General features: G+C 35.8%; 1 protein-coding gene across 2 annotated transcripts in view; it reads right to left on the bottom strand.

The window, feature by feature from the left end:
* UVRAG (UV radiation resistance associated) overlaps nucleotides 1-24291 on the bottom strand; it is a 296618-nt gene that overhangs the window by 148829 nt on the left and 123498 nt on the right. For both annotated transcript variants that reach the window (XM_060605582.3, XM_078433088.2), the window contains exons 7-8: nucleotides 15327-15432; nucleotides 846-972 (exon numbers count right to left, since the gene is read on the bottom strand). In XM_060605582.3, the coding sequence (XP_060461565.1) occupies nucleotides 846-972; nucleotides 15327-15432 (233 nt within the window). The remainder of the gene's footprint in view (nucleotides 1-845; nucleotides 973-15326; nucleotides 15433-24291) is intronic.

The following is a 24291-nucleotide window of genomic DNA, read 5'->3' as shown; positions in this document are numbered from 1 at the left end:
GAGACAGTCCAGAAAAGCTAAAATGCAAAAGCCAGAAAGTACCAGGTGCTGACAAGGATATAGGACAAGACATCTGATACACTGCTGGGTAGAGAGGAGGTAAACTGGACGCAAGTGCTTTGGAAAAGTTTTGGACACAATCTACTAAAGCTGAAGATATGCATACCTTGTGACTATGCAATTCTGCACCTAAGTTTATATCCAACAGAAAGGAACAAACAAATCTTCATAAAGAAGCATGTACTAGAAAGTTCATGGAAGCTTTATCTAATAGCTCCAAACTAGAAATTACCAAAAACCAGAATAAATACATACTTCTATTCACACAATGGAATACTATGGGCAGTAAGAATGAACTAAGACTACATTACACGCAGGTTAGGATGGAATTTACAAACAAAATGTTGAACAGAAGCCAACACATAGAATGTACATATTACAGGATTCTACTTGCATAAAGCTCAAAATGAGGCAAAACTCATTTTGGTGTAATACGTCAAGGTAGTGGTCAGACTGAATAGAGATGTCCTGAATGGAAGGGAACATGAGGAGGCTCCTAAGATTCTGGGGTCCGTGTAATGCTCTGCTTCTCTGTGGAGATGCTGCTTATGTAAGTGTGTTCATTTTGAAATTTTGAAATATAGTGTGTGTGTGTGTGTGTGTGTGTGTGTGTGTGTGTGTATTTGTACCCTTTTCTGTATGTATCAACTTCAAAATACTTCCAAAAAAATGTTTAAAATTATATCAGCATATTTGTACCAAGATGACTATCTGAGCCTATGGAAAGAAGAAAAGACAACTACTGAACATGGGGGGCTGGCTGTTTGCATGGTATTTTTACTCACCTTTGTCCTGTAATGCAATTTGTTGCTTATGCAGTAATGCCACCTCCCGTCCCAAAGCTTTCTTCTGTCTTTCCAGTTCATTTCGAAGCACCAAAATTTTTAATTGCAAGCACTCACTTTGTTTTCTCTAAACAATTGAAAAGCACAGGTAAATTTATGAATATAAAACTCATAACTATGAATCATTATACATTCACAGTGTTTCAAAATGAATAATGGTTCAAAGCACTTCAATATTCACCTAATTTACAGATCTCTCGAGTAGCTTAATTATCAGCACCTGCCATTTTAATGGAAAGAAGATAAAGAATAAACCTAAAGTCTGGGGACAGTTCTTTCTAAGAACCCAAAAAACACTACAAAATTTCTCAGGCCTTTTTCCTGAAATCACAATAAAGACAAAAATTATTTTCTTAGAGACAGAGTTCTCAAAAACTTAAACACAGATATGCCAGGACCCAGCAATTCTACTCCTATGTATATACCCAAGAGAATTGAAAACATGTCCATACAATAACCTGAATATGAATTTTCATAGAATTATTTATAATAGCCAAACAGTGGGATCAATCCAAGTGTCCATCATCTGATGAACAGAAACATAAAATGTGGGTCTATCCTGTACAACGGAATATTATCTGGCAATAAAAGAAATGAAGTACTGATGAATGCTACAACACGGATGAACCTTGAAAACATTACGCTAACTGAAAGAAGCCAGTTTAAAAAGGCCACCGACTCCATTTATATGAAATGTCCATACTGGGCAAATCCATAGAAACAAAAAGTAGATTTCCATCCCTGCCAAGCTTAACCGAGGTGCTCCGATATCCCAGATTTCAGAGAAAGCCAAGTAAGGACCTGGGGCTTCTGCCCCTTTCAGGCAGTAACCAACCAATCCCCCTATGGTCTCAGTGGATACCACAGGGGGAGCCTGGACTTAGGGCAATAATGAGATAATCCTCTCCCTCCCTGCTGCATTGTATCAGAGGAGGCTTACTGGAGAGTGAGAAATCTCCTTACCACACAGTGCTAATGAGGCCACCCTATCCAGCATATCAGCGAGACTACGTGGGGAACAATATCAAGGCACTCCTACACCTCCCAGCTAGGGCAGTAGTTGTGGAGGTCTAGTGGAGAGCTGGAACTCCCTTTCCTGGCCAAAAGTAAGGACGCCCCCTTCCCCTGCAGTCCTGTCACTTAGATGTCAATGGAAGCTGCTTGAGGAACCTGGACTTTTATACCCACCTGGCAGTAATGAGACAGCATCTCTCCCTTCCCTACCAGAGAAACAGGTGTCAGAAAAAGCCAGATAAAACAGATTTATGTAAGATCCAGAGACTCATAACATAATACTCGAAATGTACAAGATTTAATAAAAAATCACTCATCATACCAAGAACCATAAAAATGCCAAAGTAAATGAAAAAGGATAATTAATAGATGCCAGTACTGAGATGACAAGACATGTTACAATTACCTGACAAAGATTTGAATGGCTATCATAAAAATGCTTCAGTAACAATTAAGGACATCTCTGAAACAGAGGAAAACATGGAACATCTTGGCAAAGAAACAGAAAGTTTCAGTCAAGAAACTGAAGATATAAAGAGGAATCAAATGGAAATTTTAGAGCTGAAAATATCAGTGGAATAAAAAAACTTCACAAATGAGCTCAACAGCAAAATGTAGGAAACAGAGAGAAGCATCTTTAAGCTGAAAAATAGAGCAACAGAAACTACTCAGTTTAAACAAGAGAGAGAAAATAGACTGTAAAAAAAAAATGAACAGAGTCTCAAGGGATCTGTGGAGCTATTTCAAAAGATCTACTATTATCATCAAGTACAGGGAGGAAAGGAGAAAGAGAGCAGAAGTGAAAAAGTACTCATAGAAATAATCATGAAATCTTCCCAAATTAGGCAGAGGAAATACATCTGTAGATTAAAGAAGCTAGTGAACCCCAAGAGAATAAATTAAATGAAGAAGCTGACTTCAGCTCAGGTCATGATCTTGTGGTTCATGAGTCTGAGCCCTGCGTCAGGCTCTGTGCCGACAGCTCAGAGCCTGGAGCCTGCTTCAGATTGTGTCTCCCTCTCTCTCTGTCCCTCCTCTGCTCACTCGCGCGCACTCTTTCTCCCCCTCTCAAAAATAAATAAACATTAAAAAAAATTTTTTTAAATGGGCAAAAGATCTGAACTGTCACCTCACTGAAGAAGATATAAAGATGGCAAATAAGTATATGAAAAGATGCTCAACATCGTATGTTATCAGGGAACTGCAGACTAAAACAATAAGATACCACTATATGTTTACTAGAATAATAAGTATCCAAAACACTGACAATACGAATGCTGGCAAGGATGTGGACCCACAGGAACTGCTGTTCATTGTTGGTGGAAATGCAAAATGGTCATTATAGCCACTTTAAAAGATGGTCTGGCAGTTTCTTACAAAACTAAACACAGGATTACTATATGACCCAGCAATCATGCTTCTGGATATTTACCCAGATGACTTGAAAACTTACGTCCCCGCAAAAATCTACACATGAATGTCTATAGCACCTTTCTTCATAATTGCCCAAACTTCCAGATGAACTTCAATAGGTCAACAGTTAAACTGTGGTATAGCCATACAATGGAGTATTACTCAGCAATAAAAAGAAATAAGCTATCAAGCTATGAAAAGTCATGGAGGAACCTTAAATGCATGTTGCTAAGTAAAAGCAGCCAATCAGAAAAAGCTACATACTGTATGATTCCAACTATATGACATTCCTGGAAAAGGCAAAACTATGGAGACAGTAAAAAGATCAGTAGTTGCCAGGGGTTCCTGAGGGAGGGGGAAAAGGATGAACAGGTAGAGCCCAGGGGATTTTTAAGTAGTGAAATTACACTGCATGATACTGTAATGGTGGATACATGACATTGTGCATTTGCCAAACCCAGACAACTGTACAACATAGAGTAAACCTATGGTAAACTACGGACTTAAGTTAATAATATTGTATTGTATTAATATTAATATTGTGTTCACATTGATTCAACAATTGTACATGAGATGTTAAGAACAAAAAAAGCTGGGAGAAGAAGGAAATAATTTCTGTACAATTTTTCTATAAACCTAAAACTACTCTAAAAAATAAAGCTTATTTTTAAAAAAGTGATAGAACTATACCTCAAAAAAGCCAATTTTACTGAATGTTCATTTAATAAAACAAATCCCAGGCACATTCTCCCAGAGATACAACTAAGTTTGCTAAATAGGTAAGTTTGTGAACTTATCTTTCTATTAAAATAGTTCCTACTTAAACCTATGAAACCACACTCTAAACTTTACTCAGCCTCCCTTTTAATCCAAATACCTTTGGAAGCCAGAATTTGCCTCCAGATAAAATCTGAAATCCTGCCCCCACAATGAACATACATGTACTTGCACATTTGTATTCACACACAATTACTGCGCTATGAATGTATGTGCCCTTCTCTCCTGCTCTTTTTTTTAATTAAAAAATTTTTAAAAATTTATTTATGAGAGATAGGGACAGCGTGAGCGGGGGAGGGGCAGAGAGAGAGGGAAGACACCAAATCCAAAGCAGGCTCCAGGCTCTGAGCTGTCAACAGAGAGCCTGACTCAGGGCTTGAACTCACAAACCAAGAGATCATGACCTGAGCCGAAGTGGGACACTGAACCGACTAAGCCACCCAGGTGCCCCTCTCCTGCTCTTTATCAACAGTGTCAATAATATGCTTCTCATGATTTTCCATAAAATCTTAACCCAATAGTAATATTTGGCTGTACCTAGTAAATTCTTATCTCCTTCCTAAGATATGTACTAATTAAAATTGTAATGAGAAAAAAAAAAAACTATTCATTAAATAAACCGAATAGCTTTACCAAGCTGGTAGAAAACTTTAAAAGATAAAGTCAGCATCTCTATTTGATTCAAAGATAATGAAGAAGCAAGGGCACTCAGTGAGATGAGTAATAGTATCGCCTTGTTGAAGCAATGGGCATGGAAAATGATCTGGCAGTTGCGTGTAAAGTACTTTATGGCTATCGTTTCTCACCCAAAATGCTTTCTTCCTCATCTCTGAAACATTGATTCTAAACAGATGGCATGGTCATCTGTTAAAGACATTCAAGCCAAGAAAACAAGCAGAACAGCTTATTTCCAATCATCATTATTATATTTGACTGGAAAACTCTATGAAATATGAAACATTCCTAAGCAATTTTTCTTGAACAAAGCAAACATTTATGAAGGGCATACTATGTGCTCCTAAATGAATGAGAAATGGTGTCTGCTTTCTAAGAGTTTGGGTCTAATGGAGATAAAAGCCATTTTGCCCTGTCAACCAAATGTAAAAACAAAGACCAAAGACAGTGTGGTTGTTTATCATTAAAGAAAAAGGAACCAAGAAACAATTTGGATTTCTTTAATAATTCAATAGTATGATCATGACAGGCTAGAGTGTTTTTATATCACTGAGAGAAAAAATACATAAATTCTTAGGAAACAGTCCTTTTTTTACAAAGGAGTTAAGTGTTCAATTTTTGTAACTTGTATTTTTCCACAAAATATGTAAACCGAATTCTACCTGGGCAGAGGAAAAAAGAAACAACAGAAAAAAAGTGAAGCAACTTTTCATAGAACACAGATATGCCTACACAGAGGGTTAATCTGCTCTATTCCAGGGTACACACTCAAATAGGGAATATTTTCTAGAATCAAAGCACCAAGGGTACAAGTTCATCTAAATACTAAACTAATACAGGAAGGCATGTTTACAGTGTGTTTGCGTTATGGTCCATGTGCAGAAACTGGCCCATTTACAGAACTGTATCAAGTCATTCAATACCAATTCAATACCAATTCAATACCAATGGCTCTAATTTCTGACGAGAAGAGTAAACAAACCTGACCAAGTGGGATCTGGTTCTGCTTCTTTTCTAACTCACCTAACACAAGTGCTCAAAGACTTTAATGTTCTATAAGTATCTGCTAATGGGTTTCTGTGTTCTATTTATCTGTTTACCCCTAGTTAATGTCACATGTGCATCTCCAATGGGTAAGTATTCATTGGATCTTAGTGTTTTTATACAACATGTATCTGATCTGAAAATCACAGGTAGATTCCTCTATTTGCAAGCACACACATTCCTATTTACAAAGACAATGACAGGCAATGTTCAAAGATTCATTTCAGAATGACAGACTAATTTGTAAATGACATACTAAAGGAAACAATTTTCTTTAGATCACATTGGAGCTAAAAAGCCTGAGGCGAAATGTTCTCAAAGCATGGTCCAGGAAACCACGAGAGTTTCTGAGACCATTTCAGAGTCTGTGAGATCAAAAATATCTTCATAATACTACTAAGCTGTTATTTCCCTTTTTCATTCTCATTTTCTCATAACTGTATGGTGGAGCTTTCCAGAGTCTCTAAGATTTGCGGTATCCTCACAGCCTGATTGCCGAAATAAATGTGAGAATCCATCTGTCTTTTATTAACCTAGGCATCACCAACAGATACACACTAAGTTCTCTGAGGTCTTGATAATTTTTAAGAGTATAAAGAAGTCTTGAGACTAAAAAGTTTGAGCATGGTAGATTAGGGCACATTCATCTATATTAGTTTTCCCACAAAACCTGGAAATAATTAACAATCTGGAAAAAAAACTTTAGAACTATGGCAGTTGTGCTATGGGAACAAATTTACTTTTAAATGTCATTTCTAGGTTGTTTCTATTGCACTTACAGCTACTCAACCACCAAAAAAGGGAAAAAAATTTCCTTAGAAAATACTTAATCCAGGGGCACTTGGGTGGCTCAGTTGGTTAAGTGCTGACTTCAGCTCAGATCATGATTTCACGGTTCATGTGTTCAAGCCCCAGATTGGGCTGTCTCCAGCGCAGAGCCTGCTTCAGATCCTCTGTCCACCCTTCTCTCCCTGCTCCTCCCCTTCTCATGCACGTGCATGAGAAGCTCTCTCTCCCCCAAAATTAAATAAACTTTAAATAAATAAACATTAACAAAAAAGAAAATAATCCAATTTATTAACTTCATAGACACAGTGGCCATATCAGACCTAGAACCCAGATCCAACTAGGAAGATAAAGCAAAAGATATATAATAATAAAACATATACAAGTTCAACTTCTGCTGTTAAGAGAATGAGCACCTAAGAAACTGGTCCTCTGATTAAATAATAGCTATAGGCTCCAGATAAAATACAAAAAGCTGCTACATGAGAATTCTGGAGATTGATCAGTGACAGGTAAATTTTGGAGAGATTCAGAGCCTGGTGCAAGCAACCAACATACAGAGTGAATTTCCCCTTTTCTGTAGCTTTGTCCTGAGGGTGACTGCAGTCAAACTCCAATGAAAGACAACTATCTTTCTAGCCAGAAGAGCCAGGGGAAAGAGATCAGGCAATCAGAATGAAGGAAGCAAGAGAATGGGCACCCCAGATTCTGTTTAAATTCAACCTGAACCTCTGAATCATAAACAACATATGCATGAGGCAAAACAGAAAGCAGCTAGCTGTGAGTAAGGGTAAAAGTACTGAACTAAATGAAATCTGAGCCAATGTCCACTGCAAGCATGACAGCTTGAACCTAACCAAGTAACTACCTGCTAAAATAACATTGTGGGGTGCCTCGGTGGCTCAGTTAGTTAAGCTTCTGACTTCAGCTCAGGTCATGATCTTGCAGTTCGCGAGTTCAAGCCCCATGTCGGGCTACGGTACTGACAGCTCGGAGCCTGGAGCGTGCTTCAGATTCTGTGTCTCCCTCTCTCTCTGCCCCTCCCTCACTCATGGTCTGTCTCTGTCTCAAAAATAAATAAATGTTTAAAAAAATTTTTTTAAATAAAAAATCGATATTCTTCAGAAGAAAGTAACAAAATCCAGAGAATCCACAAAATTATATTCACATTGTCCAGGATAATATGTAGTATTACCCCATATATGAACAGCCAGGAAAATAGGACTCACTCTCCAGGGAAAAGACAACCCACATATGGCAACCCTGAGATGACCCAGATGTTAGAATTATCATACAAAGACTTTAAAGCCACTATTAAAAATATGCTGAGTGAGAAAAAGTAAAATATCCTTACAATGAATCAACAGATATGAAATCTCAGCCAAGTACTACAAAAGGAAAATACTCTCACAATGAATAAAAAGATATAAAATCTCAGCAGAGCACTAGAAAATATTAAAAATATTAAAAGCAAGGACTTCTGCTTCTAGCCAAGATGGAATAGGAAAAATAAATAGTGCTCAACTAATTTTACCAGGCTACCATAATCCTAATACCAATCTGATAAAGTAATTTAAAACATTGTGCTCCAGTATCCGTAATAAATATAGCAAAAAAACCCTTAAATTATTTCCAGATCAAATCTATCAAGACACAAAAAAAGAGTATATACTGTAACCAATTCAGAGTTATTCCAGAAATGTAATGTTAAACATCTGAAATTAAAGTATGCAGAATTAAGGAGAAAAATCACACGGTCATTTCAATAGATGCAGAAAAAGCATCTGACAATATTCAACATCCATTCATGATAAAAACTCTCAGAAACTGGGAGTAGGAGGGAACTTCCTAACACCAATAAAGGGCATTACTACCATTATGTTTAATTAAGAAAGGATGACTCATTTCCCCCTACGATCGGGAACAAGGATTTCCCCTTGCATCACCTTTATTCAATATTGTACTGTACATTCTAGCTATTGAAATAAGTCACAAAAAATAAATAATAAAAAGCACACAAAGCAGTCCAAGTTTGCAGGTATGAGTGTTTACAGAGAAAATCCCAATAAATACACAAAATAACTACGAGAACTAAAAAATTAATATAATAAGGCTACAAGATACTAGGTTAATAAATTAAAAGGAACTATATTGTTTTATACTAGCAACAAACAGATGAGAAACAAAAATTCAAAAACAATTCCATTTGCAAGAATGCACCCCCAAAACTCCCATAAACTACGTAGGAATAGCTCTAACAAAAGATGTCCAAAATCTCTCAAGATATTGAAAGAATTAAAGAAAAATCTAAATGAAAGAAATATATGCCCGGTTCATGGAGTGGAGAACCTGTTGTTGCTAAGATGGCAATTCTCCACAAATTGATCTACAAATCTTTATCAAAATTGCAACAGGACTTTTTTTTTTTTTTGTAGAAATGGACAAATTGATCCTTGAATCACTTGGAAATACAAAGAACCTAGAAAACCCACAGGAATTTTGATAACAAGAACAAAGTTGGAGGACTTACCATAAATGGTTTTAAAACAAGGGATCTATAATAGTAGAATTTGATATTGGTGAAAGGTAGACATATAGATCAGTGGAGCAAACAGAAAATCCAGAAATAGATGAACACATATTTAGTCAATTGACTTTAGAAAGACATTTCAAAACAATTAAATTAGTAAAGAAAAGATTCTTCAACAAATGATGGTAAATCAGCTGCATATTCATATAGAAAAAAATTACCTCACTTATTAACTCATACAAAAAAACTAGTTTGAAATGGATCATAGGTCTAAATGTCAAGCCCAAAACTACAAAACTTCTAGGAAAAAAAAAAAAAATAAAAACCACTAAAGAAATTTATATGATTTTAGGTTAGTCCAAGATTCCCTATAGAGAAAACAAAAAGCCCTACCGATAAAATAACATTAAAAAACACACTGTATTTCACTAAACTTATAAATTTTTGCTCTTTAGAAAGCATCATTAAGAACATGAAAAGGCAAGCCACAGAATGTAAGAAAATACTCCCAACATGCGTATCAAAAAAAGGACTTGTATCCAAAAAAAAAAGAAAAATACAAACACACATGCAAAAGTGTACGTATACACACACTCTCTCCCCCTCCCTCTCCCTCCTTCTCTGTTCCCCTCTCCTCTCTCAAACCTCAACACAAGAAGACAGAAATCCCATTAAAAAATAAGGGGAAAAAACATGAAACTACTTTACATGTATACTAGGAGTGAAAAAATAAGGAAATAAATTACAGATAATGGGAGCTAAGTTTCTCACTAACAGAAATAAAGATACTACAAATAAACAAACTGAGGTAGAAGAATGAACTCTGTGCTGTTAGAGTTGAATGTATCAATATGAAGTCATGTTTAGTTTAATACACATATAGATACTTGTGTATACCAGCTCTATCCACTGCGAGGACCTAGAAGCAGTTACAACCCAGTAGCCACAAGCATACCCAGTACCCAGATCTTGTTTCTAAATACCATTCTTGTTTCTAAATACCATTATCTAACGGAAGGAACAGGACTCCTTGCAAAAATGGCTCATTCAGGGTTGAAACAGGGGAAAGACAAGATGAGCCTGGATCATATAGTGCCAGAAATTTAAAAGTGCTTTAAAAAGCACACAAATAAAAAAGAGAGTCATGTCAAAAGGATATAGGAGCCAACCTGAAAGAGCTCTCAATGTCACAAGGTGAGCAAGAAAATAAATAACACAGTATTTGATTATAACCTAAAGTATAAGATAAATATATAAAAGTCCATACTGATGAATAAATAAATAAATGGGGCAGGACAAATCTTCCCCACAAAGAATTCTAAATAACATATGTAGGCAGTCTTCCCTCAGAAGGTGGAGTCTAAGTCCCCTCTACTGGAGTGTAGGCTGGACGTAGTATCTTGCTTTCAAAAAATTAAGAGTATGGAGGGGCGCCTGGGTGGCTCAGTCGGTTAAGCGGCTGACTTCGGCTCAGGTCACGATCTCACGGTCTGTGAGTTCGAGCCCCGTGTCGGGCTCTGTGCTGACAGCTCAGAGCCTGGAGCCTGTTTCAGATTCTGTGTCTCCCTCTCTCTGACCCTCCCCCGTTCATGCTCGGTCTCTCTCTGTCTCAAAAATAAATAAACGTTTAAAAAAAAAAAAAAAAAGTTAAAAAAAAAAAATTAAGAGTATGGAAACAATACTCCAAAGGAGAGTACAGTGGATAAACCTAGGGAACACCACCTTAAGCAAGTAGTGGTTAAGGTAAATATCAACAGGGATTAGTAATGGCGATTTAAATGCAGGAAGGAATGAGAAACTGTCATAGATCAGAGAAGCCTAGGAAGACAATGTGGTATCCTGGGCTGGATACTGGAACAGTGAATCCAGGCTATTCATGGCAAAACAACAGACAAATCCCAATCACAGGATATTCTATAAAATACCTGTCTAGTTTTCCTCAAAACTCTCAAAGTCATTAAAAACAATGAAAGTCTGAGAAATTTTCACAACCAAGAAGAGTCTAAGGAAGCAGGACTACTAAATGTAATATGGTTTTCTTCATGGGATTCTGGAACAGAAAAGAACATTAGGTAAAAATTAAGGAAATTTGAAGAAAGCATGGATTTTAGTTAATGCTGATTTATCAGTATAGGTTCATTAATTATAATAAATGTATCATTAAGGTAAAATGTTAATAACAGGAGAAACTGGCTGCAAGGTATACACTTTGTACTGTCTTTGTCATAATTCTATAAATCTACTACTGTTATAAAATAAAGTCTAGTTATTTTTTAAAAAGACATTAGTGGAAACACTGGTGAAACCTGAATAAAGCCCACAGTTAATGGTAACATATCAATGTTAGCTTCTTAGTTTGATATTGTACAATGTTAAATGTAACATGGTTATAGAAGAGGTTAATATTAGGGGAAAATGGATGAAAGTTATATGGAAACATTCTGAACTATCTTTGCAAATTTTCTGCAAATATAAATAGTTTATTTTTTTATGGGCAAAAATACTTAAACTTACACTTCCTAAAGAATACACAAGTGACCAATAAAGATATGAAAAATGTCTGCCATAGAAATGCGTTACAAACTAAGAAAACACTATACACCCTCAAGAACAGCTAAAATTAAAGAGAATAACCTCTTAGATGAAATAGACAAATCCTTGAAAAATGTAAGCTACTAAACTGAAGCTCACCCAAGAAGGAGATAACTTCAGTAACCCACAAATATGAAAGAACTGAATTCCTAGTTCAAAGCACACAAAGAAAATTCCATGTCCAGATAGCTTCACTGGTAAATTCTACCATACACTTAAAAAATAATTCCAATTCTACACCTATTCTTCCAGAAAACAGAAGAAAAAGCACCTCCCAACTCACTGGGTTGTAGCCAACATCACCCTGACAACAAAACCAAAGAGATTCTAAGAAAACAAAGTACAGACCAGACCAATATCCCTAATGAATGGAGACGCAAAAATCCTTTAAATATTTTAGCAAATTGAATCTGGCAATACATATAAAAAATATTTCCTCATGAACAAGAGGGGCTTTCCTCAGGAATGCAAAGTTGGATTAACATTCAAACATCAATGTATTTCACCACCATGATATGAGAAAACAGAAAAACAAAAATACAATTATCAATGGATATGGGAGAGGCATTTGACAAAATCCAAAACATATGAGCAAAGTTCAAGATGACAACAGCAGAAATTTCATAAGAAACAAATAAATGTCAAAAAGATACGTTGGCCATTGATGTAGTTTGAGAAGATGCTAAATCTTTTAAAAGCCATCAAGTATGAACTCAAGTTCTTATAACAGAGAAAGTTACATTCGATCTTACAAAGTAAGTACTATGATTTCTTTTTTTTTTTTACTGTTTTTTAACATTTCTTTATTTTTGAAAGAGAGAGACAGAGCACTAGTGGGGGAGGAGCAGAGAGAAAGAGGGAGACACAGAATCTGAAGCAGGCTCCAGGCTCTTGAGTTGTCAGCACAGAGCCCGATGAGGGGCTCAAACCCACGAACTGTGAGGTCATGACCTGAGCCGAGGTCGGATGCTTAACCGAATGAGCCACCCAGGGAACCCCAAAGTAATCTGATTTCTTTCAGCATCAAATATGCCTTCTGACTGACTATACTTAGGCTAAAATTAAAGTCAATTCTTAAAAATTGAAACTGTCTGGGTTGGAGTATGATGACCTTGGGGATTTAGAAAGGGAATGAGGAAAAAAGGTAACAGTAAAGTTTCTAATTTGCTACAGGTGAATCTCAAAGTAGAAAATTAACAAGTACATGGCATTACTGCCTGAAAGAAGACAAGTAAACCAAAATTTGCCTCTGCTTGTGAAATGATTATGGGAAAGTTGCTTCCTGTCTTCAGGCCTCATTCTCCATCCTGTAGTATGAGGAGAGTATGCTTGCTCACAAAAAAGAAAGAAAGAAATTTTTCAGGCCCAGAATGGTGTCACTTAGATCGAGTTCCCAAACTGGTACTTACTATGAAATCTAACTGCATTTCAACCTCCTCTAGAAATGGCCAGCTAGGAATTTTTCAGTCTTTGCCAATGAGTCTGACCCTTAGGCCCTCTGTATCCCCACAAAAAAGATGAGGCAATCTGCATGATAAGACACTTTGCTTCTCCCCCAAGGAGGCAGGCCTTGCCTGGAACAATCCTCTTCTTTTGCTAATAACTTTCTCGCCCCTACCCTCCTTCTATAGAAACCTTCCACTTTGTACAATTTAACTTGCTAGATAAGGTATTGCCCAATTGATTCCCGTGTCATTTGAAAAAGCCACATAGAAATTCAAATTTTCTTGGCTGAATTTTGTTATTTAACATGCTAGATTCATTCCTAAATTCAATATTTATTGAGCACTTACTATGTGTCAAACACTTTTCTAGACAATGGTGAATACAGCAGTGAAGAAAAACAGACAAAAATCCCTACCCTCATAGAGTTTGGAGAGACAGACAAAGTACATATGCAAAGTATATAGCATGTTAAAGGGCAATAAATACTAGGAGAAAAATAAAATGAGGAAGGGGGTTGAGTGTGCTGAGGAAGGTTGGCTTTAGTGGGGTTATACAGGAAGTAGATGATTTCTAGGTCCACTTTTAGTTCAAAAATCAATGATTCTCTTCTATGTTGACCAGGCAGCGTAAAAACACAAAGTGAACCTCTGAACCTGACCTCTTTACACTCACACATTCTATCACCTTGCTCTATGTGTCACCACTTATATTTTAGAAAAATAGGATTAAACATACATTTTTTCATACTGAGACAAAACATATGCTGTCATTTAATGGAATAAGTAATTTCCCAGTCTTGCCTTGGGGAGACGAAAATAAGAAAGAAAGAAAAAAACCCTAGCAATTTCTCCTCAGACAAAGGTTCTAAAAATGTGGCATTTCTGTACACTACAGAAAGGATTAAAATTATCTGTTTTTTTTCTCCTTTTCCAATATGTTTGTGGTCTGGAATTTCTTCCTTGACTGAGCTTAAGTTAAAACAAGACGTGGTTTAACAGCTTCTCCAAAATGGAAGATTTTCCATAGGCAAGAAAAGTCATATGAATAAATATTACTACTATAGTTATTGCAGCTGCCATATTTTGTGTACCTGCTATGTGCCAGGTACAGCTAGTCATTTTATATATTAGGTTGAATTATATGAAACTGCCATTTATAGGTCAAAATCAGCAATTTCGTATAGTTTAAATACATTATCATCCATTAACTTCAAAGTTCATGAGAGAGGAGTCTGTGTAAGTGGTTAATTGCATTGCTTTTCTATAGTTCATCTATTAAACTATTATCTTGGGCAAATCTTCAAGATGATATGGAACTTTTGTTTGGAGATAAAAAGGCCTTTTCCTAAGTTGATATGCTATAAATGACAACTGGAAGATACTGCCTCTCTGTGAAAATGAGTTAGTAAAAACAAAACAAAACAAAACAAAACAAAACAAAACAAAAAAACAACTCAAAGTTTTTTAGTTAGGACTTAATTTGAGCACAGATATCATCAAAAGCTGTCCATAGCCATGGGGTTTCATTTCAAGAAAAGTTCAATTTATTAGTTATGCCCACTATTCTGCTCAAAGACAGAATCTTTATTCCAAAATTAGTATTTTAAAAAATAATTAATTTAGAAAAGAGTCTAGAGCAACCCCAAATTACACTAATATCTTGAATCTGTCCATTTGGGTTGGAATTTCTATTTCTTTGGAAATGCCTCATCAAAAGAATCTTTCCCCAAAGAGAACACTGTCCATAAACCAGCCTATTAAGTTTACTCCAAATAATTTTAAGTTCATCTTTTAAGCAGAGATTAGTCCCTAAAGGTTTTTTTTTTCTTTTGGCAGCTATTTCCCATTCACTATAGTCTGTGTCTAGAGTTCACATTAGTAAGACATTAATAAAATAGCTTTTAATTATTTTCTAAGTAATTGTATGTCATCTAAAGTTTCATCTAGCAGAAAAGGCAGGGTTCCATTAAGAGATGGGAAAGTGTTTTCCAATATTTAAATGCCAACATAAGTCTCAGTGAAACATTAAAAGAAAAAATACCTAAATAAAGCTTTTTGGGAAAAAATTAATTAACACAAGAAGAATATGATGCAATCATAGGAGCAATCAAGGAGTCTAAACAATAAATATATATAAAAACCTACCAACTCATTGCTTGTAGATGTGAGTCTTAGCTTTTCTTCAATTTCCTTTCCAATTTTCTGAACAGTTACCTGAGTCTGTTTAATTGCACACTGGGCTCTATGAAGCCTAGAAATAAAAGTTAGAGAAAAATTCAAGTGAGTTAACTATAAACTCTCAACACAGAGACATAAATGGAACAAACAAGAGACATAAATGGAACAAAATGAGGACAAACCTTCCAGGATAAACAGAATTAGTAATGAACTCAAACTGATCATTTCATAATTCCCTAGCATACCTGTAATGAAATAACAGGAATTACAATGTGCCCTTAAAACACCCTTTCAGGGCATCTAGGTGGCTCAGTCAGTTAAACAGCCAACTCTCAATTTCAGCTCAGGTCATGATCTCATGGTTCAGATCAAGCCCCAAGTCTGTGCTGTCAGCATGGAGCCCACTTGGGATTCTCTCTCTCCTTCTCTCTCCGTCCCTTCCCCACTTGTGTGCACACGGAGGAATAATACAGTAAGTAAAGAAACTTAAAAAAAAAAAAACAAACACCCTTTCTATGCCTGCCTGCCTCTGATACATTGAGAGTTAAAATGGTGAACTCACAGGAGTCTGGAAGACACCTTAGAGAGAAAATAATCTGGCTGAATCCCATCATGTTAAAAATGTGAAAACTGAGGCCCAAGGAAATTAAGTGGATTGCTAAAGTCACCAGGAGAATATCAATGACGACAAACCTGAATATTACTTATGGGTACCCACAAAGAAAAAAAGAATTAACAATAATCCCAGTTAAAAAGACTAATTTAAAGCAGCAGCCACTTTGAAACAAGGAACATTGAAAAAAATTAGAAACTATTTTTCTTTTTTGCTTCCATTATGGGTTTGTGTTTTTCTTTGTCTCTTGGTCTTCAAATATAGCTTATGTATTTCTTATACATATACATATTAAAAATGGTCAAACTGTATTTTTAGATGGCATGATTTTCATATAAAGAATCATTAGAAATCTACAAAACAACTACTAGAACTAATAAGGTCACAGGATACAAGGTCAACATACAAAAAAATTCAGTGATATTTCTATATATGGGTCAATAGTTTCACAATCACAATCACAATCTCAACAGGCTTTGGTTCTTTGGAAGAAATTAAGAAGCGTATTGATACTATAATTTATACAGAAAAACAAAGAATCTAGAAGAGATAAACCAAGATAAACTTAGAAAAAATAAAACTATATAATCAAAACAATATGCTACTGGCATAAGGATCAAAAAAATAGATCAATGGAACAGCATAAAGATTATATATAAAGATATAGAGCTACACATATATGGCCAATTGATTTTGGACAAAGGAATCCAGGCAAATTAACGGAGAAAAGAAAGTTTTTAAAACAAATGGTGCTGGAACATTGGACAAACATAGGGGGAAAAATTAATTTCATTCCCTACCTCACAGCACATTCAAAAGATTAATTCAAGGAGAGCATAGTAAACATAAAAACTAAAATCACAAAACTTGTAGAAGAAACATAGAGAATCTCTTACAACCTTAGAAGAGGTAAAGATTTCATAGATAAGGTATGAAAAGCACTAACCATAAAATTAAAAATAGACAAATTGGACTTCACAATAATAAAAAATGTCTGTTCGGCTAAAGATGCCATTAAGAAATGATAAGCAGTCCACAGAGTGAGAGAAAATACTTGCAAAACATCTATCTGACCAAGGACTGCGTCTGGAGTACATAAAAAACTCTTATAAATCAGTCACAAAGAGACAATCCAGTTAAAAATGGGCAAAAAAGTAAAATGCTTCACAAAAGGTGATACAAGAGTGGCCAAAAAGTACAAGAAAAGGTATTCAACATCTTAGTCATCATAAAAATGCAAATTAAACTCACAATGAGATACATTCCACATCTATTAGAATAGCTAAAATTAAAATGAACATTGGGGCGCCTGGGTGGCTCAGTCGGTTAGGTGTCCAACTTCAGCTCAGGTCATGATCTCGCCCTGCACTGGGCTCTGTGCTGACAGCCCATAGCCTGGAGCCTGCTTGGGATTCTGTGTCTCCCTCTCTCTCTGCCCCTTCCCCACTCATGCTCTTTGTATCTTTCTCAAAAATAAATAAACGCTAAAAAAAATTTAAATGACAACATCTATTACTAGCAAGGATGTGGAGCAACTGGAACTTGCATCCATTGCTGGCAAAGTGTAAAAGAGCACTATCATTTGGAAAATAGTTTCTAATAAAGTTTAACAGCCATCTAACCTATGGCCCAGTATTTCTACTCCTAAGCATTTACTCAAGAAATATAAAAACGTACGTCACAATGATTCTTACACAATGATTTGTATAAGAATATTCATAGACAACAATGCAAATGGCCATCAAACAAGAGAATCAATTAACAAATTGAGGTATAATCATGAAATTCCACTCATCAATAAAAAGGAACACACCATTGATATATACACAACACTATGAATGAATCTCAACAACAATGATGTTGAGTGAAAAAGCCAGTAACAAAAAGTATACTGTATGACTCCATTTATACATAGTTCAACAACAGGTAAAAGCAATCCATAGTGACAGAAATCAAGAGTCGCTGGCTGTCCATGTGGGGTGGAATTGACTGGTAGAGAACGGGGATGGGGGTGGGGCAAAGTAACTTTCTGAGGTGATGGAAATATCCTATATATCTTTACCGGGATGAGGGTACACAGTTATACACGGAATTTAAACTTAAGATCTACACATTTTACTGTATGCAAGTTTTACCTCAGTTTTTAAAAATTACTCAACAATCCCAATCTGAAAGATATCCTATATACAAGGTTAATTTCATTAGGGATTTGATGGCATCAATACCTCTGCCAACATTATGATGATGATGACACTATGCACTAAAAATATTCATGACGTATTTTGCACTTTCAGAAACTGCCTGACAGTTATTGAGGATTTCCTAGGTCATCTAAAGGAGCAACTCTTATTAGTGCTAGGTTGCTAATAAGATTGGTTATACAAGCAACTTCCTCAAAGCTCCTCCAATAGAGGTTATATTCCATCCTATTGCCTCTTGCTCTGGGAGTGTATGTGTATACACTCTTTTGATAGTAATACTCTCTTACAAAGTTTGCTCTAAAGAAATTTAAAAGCAAGGAAAGGCCCCTTGTAATGCGGTCCCAGCAAACATCTCCAGCATTATTTCCTGATATTCCTTACCTTGTGAGCTCAGTTCCAACAAAACCAAACCACTGACAATTCCCTAAACACACCATGCCATTTCTTGTTTGTAACTTTGAGTGAGCTGATCTATCCACCTCTTAACAGATAAGGACAGTCTTGAGTCCATTAAAGAGGCAGCTCAAACACAACCTCTTCTTCAAAGACCTTCCTGAACTATTCCAGACAGGTACAGGCACTCCTTTCTATAGAAATCTGCAGCATCATGTATATAATACCACTAACAAAGATTACAGAACTATTATTTTATAGCAACTGTTTATTTCCTTATTAGATCATTCGGGGGGGGGGGGGGACCTCTCATTTTCAAATACATTCCCAGTGCTTAGCACAGGATGTGGCACAAAGGAGGCACTCAGTATATATTTGCGAACTGAACAGCAACTAACTCCTGAATATAAAAGCTCAGTCCTAAAATGTGATTATTTTTTACTGATATCAGTAGGGGATTGAGAGATTAAGGTGATAGTTTTCTGTATTTAAAATTTTTAAATATTATATTCAAAACAAAAATCAAATAAAGAACACTCACTTAGGTAAGGAAATGTGCAATTTTTATTAAAAATGTTATCAGAATTCTGATAATAATAGGCATTATCAATTCAGAGCAGAAATCAACAAAATAGCCTGTTACTTTAAAAGGGGGAAAACGCTGCCTGAAACTCACTGGTACTATGCAAACAACCTTGTCAAATGGTAAAGACTTTAAAAATAAAAATGATTCATGACCATAATTAATGTATGACTTCAACTATTTGGCTCTCACTGCCCCAGACGCTTTCTGATCTTACCTTAGGGGCTTAAAACACACAGACAGAGTCACATTTCCTCCAATCTTCAGTGTTATCCAAATAGACTTTCAGAGCCCCTGCTACATCAAGACAGAGCTAATAATGTCCCCCTTTCAAATCCAACAGAAGAACAAAAGTTTGATGTGTTTAGGCTTTTAAACATAATGTGGGGCATCCTGATTCCCCTGGGGGTGAGGAGATGAAGGACTGACAAGAAAAGAAACAACTGCTTTACTTCCAAACCAGCTAGCCAGTTTCAGAGGAATGCATCTTGATTTGCAAACTATGAAATAATACTTTAAAGACTGAAACACATATCATCTAGTCATCTGGTGACAGGTCAATACCAACACTAATACTGCCAAGCTGAAATAAATTCATTATCACAGGTATGAGGAGGAGGGACTAAGTAACTATCTGATAGGTATTCTAGTTAGAGCAAATAGATGCATCCCAATTAATATGCTTTGAGATAACAGTAAGATTGAAACTGGGCTTTAAAATAATGTTTTGGGGTTAGATAGTGTGAATGTAAAAATCCACTGAATGAAAGGCATTATAACAAATAAATAATAAATACCGAGACCACAACGACCAAAATATTAACAATCATTTCAGTAAAGGAGAAGTTAGGAGACCATTGTTTACTTAGTGTTGATCATATCACATCTGAAATGCTGCATTCCATTTTAAGGTGAAGAAGGACCAATTAGAACACTTAGAAAGGCAGCATAGTTCCCTGTGGCCTGCATGAAGAGACACAAAGGGCAAAGGAAATATAAGAAAAGACAGGAATCTATTGAGAGACACAGACATTATCGCTGATGGCTTTGCATTCCATATGAAAGAGCGCTGATTATTTTTCTGAGGGTAGTGGGAAACAAAGTTTTAAGCTGGAAAAGATTTAATTACATTTGCACTTTAGAAAGATCTTTCTTCCTGTAATAAGGTAAATGGGACACAGAAACAAGACTGGAAACAGGAAGGCTAGTGTGTGGTTATTACAGCCTTCCTAGGAAAAGTTTAGGCATCTTTCTAAATTAAAATAGTAACAGGAGGGATAGTGTAGACGTGAAAAGTGAGAAAAAAGGAGTAATAAAAAATGATGCCTGAAAACAAATTACCAACATCAAGAATACCAGCAAAGACATCACTAGATCTTATAGACATTCAAAGGAGAATTAATGGAAATTATGAGCAATATGCCAATAAATATGAAAACTAAGATGACGTAGTCAAATTGCTTTAAAAAAATCACAAGTTTACAAAACAAATAAATTAGAAAAACTGAACTGCCATTATCAATTAAAGAAACTAAGCTTGTAATTAAAACCACTCTCAAGTAGAAAGCTCTAGGTTCAGATGGCTTCACTGGGGTTATACAATGGGTTTTGTTTTGTTTTGTTTTTTGTTTTGCTTTGCTTTGCTTTATTTTTTGGAGACAGAGAGCGGGAGAGAGAGCGAATCCCAAGCAGGCTCCACATGCAGTGCAGAGCCCAATGTGGGGCTTGAATTCATGAACCATGAGATCATGACTTGAGCCAAAACCAAGAGTCGGATGCTTACCCGACTGAGCTACCCAGGCACCCCCCGTTCTATACTAGTTTTAACAAAATCTTTCAAAGAAGAGGAAACACTTTTCAATTTATTTTATGAGGCCAGTATAACCCTCATACCAAAACATGACAAGAAGGTGACAAGAAGAGAAAATTACAGACAAAACTCACACATGAACATAAATGAAAAAATCATTAACAAAATGTTAGCAAATCCACTCTAGCAATGTATGACAAGGGTAAGACACATCTTGATCGTATAGGTTTATCTGAAGAGTACAAGGTTAGTTTACCATTTGAAAACCAACAGTGACAAAAATAATGAAGAAAAATCATATGGCTATCTTAGAAGATGCCCCCCAAAAAGCACTTGATACAATTCAATACCTGTTAATGATTACAAACAAAAAAAACCTTCAACAAACTAAGGAAAAAAGAGAGTTTCCTCTGGTGAAGAATTTATTTAAAAAATCTACAGCTAATGCAAAAATGGAACTTACACAAAAAACATCTAAGCTAATGTTATACTTAAGAACAGGACCAAGGAGAGATACCCGCTTTTCACCACTCTAATTCAACACTGTAATCAAGGTCCAAACCATTGCAATAAGGCAATTTAAAAAATCATAAATATAGGAAAGGAAGAAGCAAAAGCGTCTCTTCATGGATGCAATAATTGTACACATATAAAAAGCCAAAGAATCTGTAATTAAACTGATAATTTTAGCAAGATTGCAAGATTCCAGATTAATATACAAAAATTTAATGGTATTTTTAATATCATTATCAACAAATAACTAGGTAAGTCTAATGGAAGATGTGAAAGACCTGTACACTGAAAACTGTAAAACACTCCTGAGAAAAACAACTTACTAATGGAGACATATAACAATCACACGGGTTACAAGACTCAGTATTGTTAGTCTCCCCTAAATTAATCTATAGAGTCAATGCAATCCCAACCAAAGCCTTGCAGTCTTTTTTTTTTTTTTTCAACTGACAAGGTGATTTTAAAATTGATACAGAAATATAAAAATCCTAGGATAGTCAAGAAAATGTTGAAAAAAGAAACAAAGTTGGAGCTTACACTACCAGATTTTATGACCTCTCACAAAGCTCTAGTTTATAAAGCAGTAGTATTGTAGAAGTCTAAACAAACAGATCAATGAACTAGAATTCAGATTACAGAAATTGACCCATTATATAAAATCAATTTACTTTTTTTTTAGATGATGATCAGCATTTTTATTTATTTTTTAATTTTTTAATGTTTATTTATTTTTGAGAGAGACAGAGACAGAATGCGAGTGGGTTGGGACAGAGAGAGAGGGAGGCACAGAATCTGAAGCAGGCTCCAGGCTCCTAGCTGTCAGCACAGAGTCTGACGCGGGGCTCGAATTCACAAGCTGTGAGATCATGACCTGAGCTGAAGTCGGAGGCTCAACCGACTGAGCCACCCAGGTGCCCCAGCATTTTTATCAATTTACTTTTTGATTAGGGAAAGACAAGCTTTGTCAACAAATGACACTGAAATAATTGGATAGCGACACGGAAAAACTAAACCTCAATCTCTACCTCACATCATACACAAAAGTGAAATTGATATAGAGCAAAGACTAAATGTAAAACCTCGAACTATAAAGATTCTAGAATAACATGTAGAAAAATATATTCATGACCTTGGTTTAGGCAAAAATTTCCTAAACAGGAAACAAAAGGCACTATCCATAAAATAAAAACCTAATATATTTTAGCAAAATTTGAAACTTCTACTCTTTACCAGGCATTATTGAGAAAATGAAAAATCAAGACACAGAGTAGTAAAAAAAAAAATGTTCTATAGATACATAGATATAGACATAGATATAGATACAAACATACAGATATAGAGATCTATCTGACCAAGGACTTGTATCCATAATACACAAAAAATTCCTACAAATCAACAATAAAAAAAACAAACAACCCAATAAATATTACCAAAATATTTGAAAAAACACTTCACAAAGGATGTAAGAATGGCCAATAAACATGAAATGGTGTTTCACTAGTCATCATGGAATTAAAAATTAAAATTAAAATCGGGGTGCCTGGGTGGCTCAGTTGGTTGGGCATCTGACTCTTGATTTTGGCTCAGGTCATGTACCCAGGTCATGGGATCGAGCGCCACATCTGGCTCTGCACTGAGCATGGGACCTGCTTGGGATATTCTCTCTCTCTCTCTCTCTCTCCCCCCCTTCTGTTTGCACTCTCTCTCTAAATTAAAATAAAATTTAAATAAAAAACTGATATGCCAGTAGAAGCCCACTATAATGGCTAGAATTTACAAAACTGATGATACCAAATGATGGCAAGGAGTAGAAAAGCTGGGAGTTTCAAAAATTTCTAGTAGGACTGTAAAATTGTATAACTACCTTGGAGAACTGGCAATTTCTAATCAATTAAATACACACCTAGTATATGAGAAGGTAACCCCGCTCCCAGATACACTGTAAGACGTTTGTTTTCTTTTTTAAATTTTTTTAATGTTTATTTATTTTTGAGAGAAAAAGTGTGTGAGTGAGTGAGTGAGCAGGGGGAGTGGCAGAGAGGGAGACACAGAATCAGAAGCAGGCACCAGGCTCGGCTGTCAGCACAGGCCTGACGGGTTTAAACTCAAGGACCACGAGATCATGACCTAAGCCGAAGTTGGATGCCCAACCGACTGAGCGACCCAGGCGTCCCAACATTGTAAGACTTTTGTAAGGATATTTCTTAGCAGCTTTATTCAGAACAGCCAAAAAGTAGAAACAACTCAAATGTTCATCAACAAGATAATGCATAAGTAAATTGTGGTATATGCACAGAAATACCACTCAGCAATAAAATAAACTGCTGACCTATACAACAATATGGATAAATTTCAGAAATTGTATGTTGAATAAAAAAAGTCAGAAACCAAAGAGTACACCATATGATTCCATTTAAAAGAAGTTTAAGAACAGGAAAAGCTAATAATGAAGAGGCAATAAGAAAAGGGTTTAACTCAGCCAGTGGTGGGAGTGAATGTGTAAGAACGATTGGCAAAGGGGTATAGAGGAACTTTCTGGACAAGAAAATATACTCTATAACATGACTGAATGATGACAACGTGGGTGTGTACATTTGTCAAAACTCATCAGCCTGTACACTTAAATTCTCTGCATTTTATTGTATATAGATTATACCGCAAAGGAAAAAGTAAAAAAAATGATAGCTGGTATACGGCTTGGGGAATCAGGAAATGGTGATGTTATTTATTGAGATGGGGAATACAGAATGAGCAGTTTGAAAGAAATTCTACTTTCTTTGAGGTGCCTGTGCAATATCCAAGAGGAGGTGTTGAATATT

This window comes from Panthera onca, chromosome D1 (genome assembly GCF_046562875.1).
Source record: "Panthera onca isolate mPanOnc1 chromosome D1, mPanOnc1 haplotype 2, whole genome shotgun sequence".
NCBI lineage: Eukaryota > Metazoa > Chordata > Mammalia > Carnivora > Felidae > Panthera > Panthera onca.
Note: the sequence above shows the minus strand (reverse complement) of the source record. Positions and strands in the feature narration are given on the sequence as shown.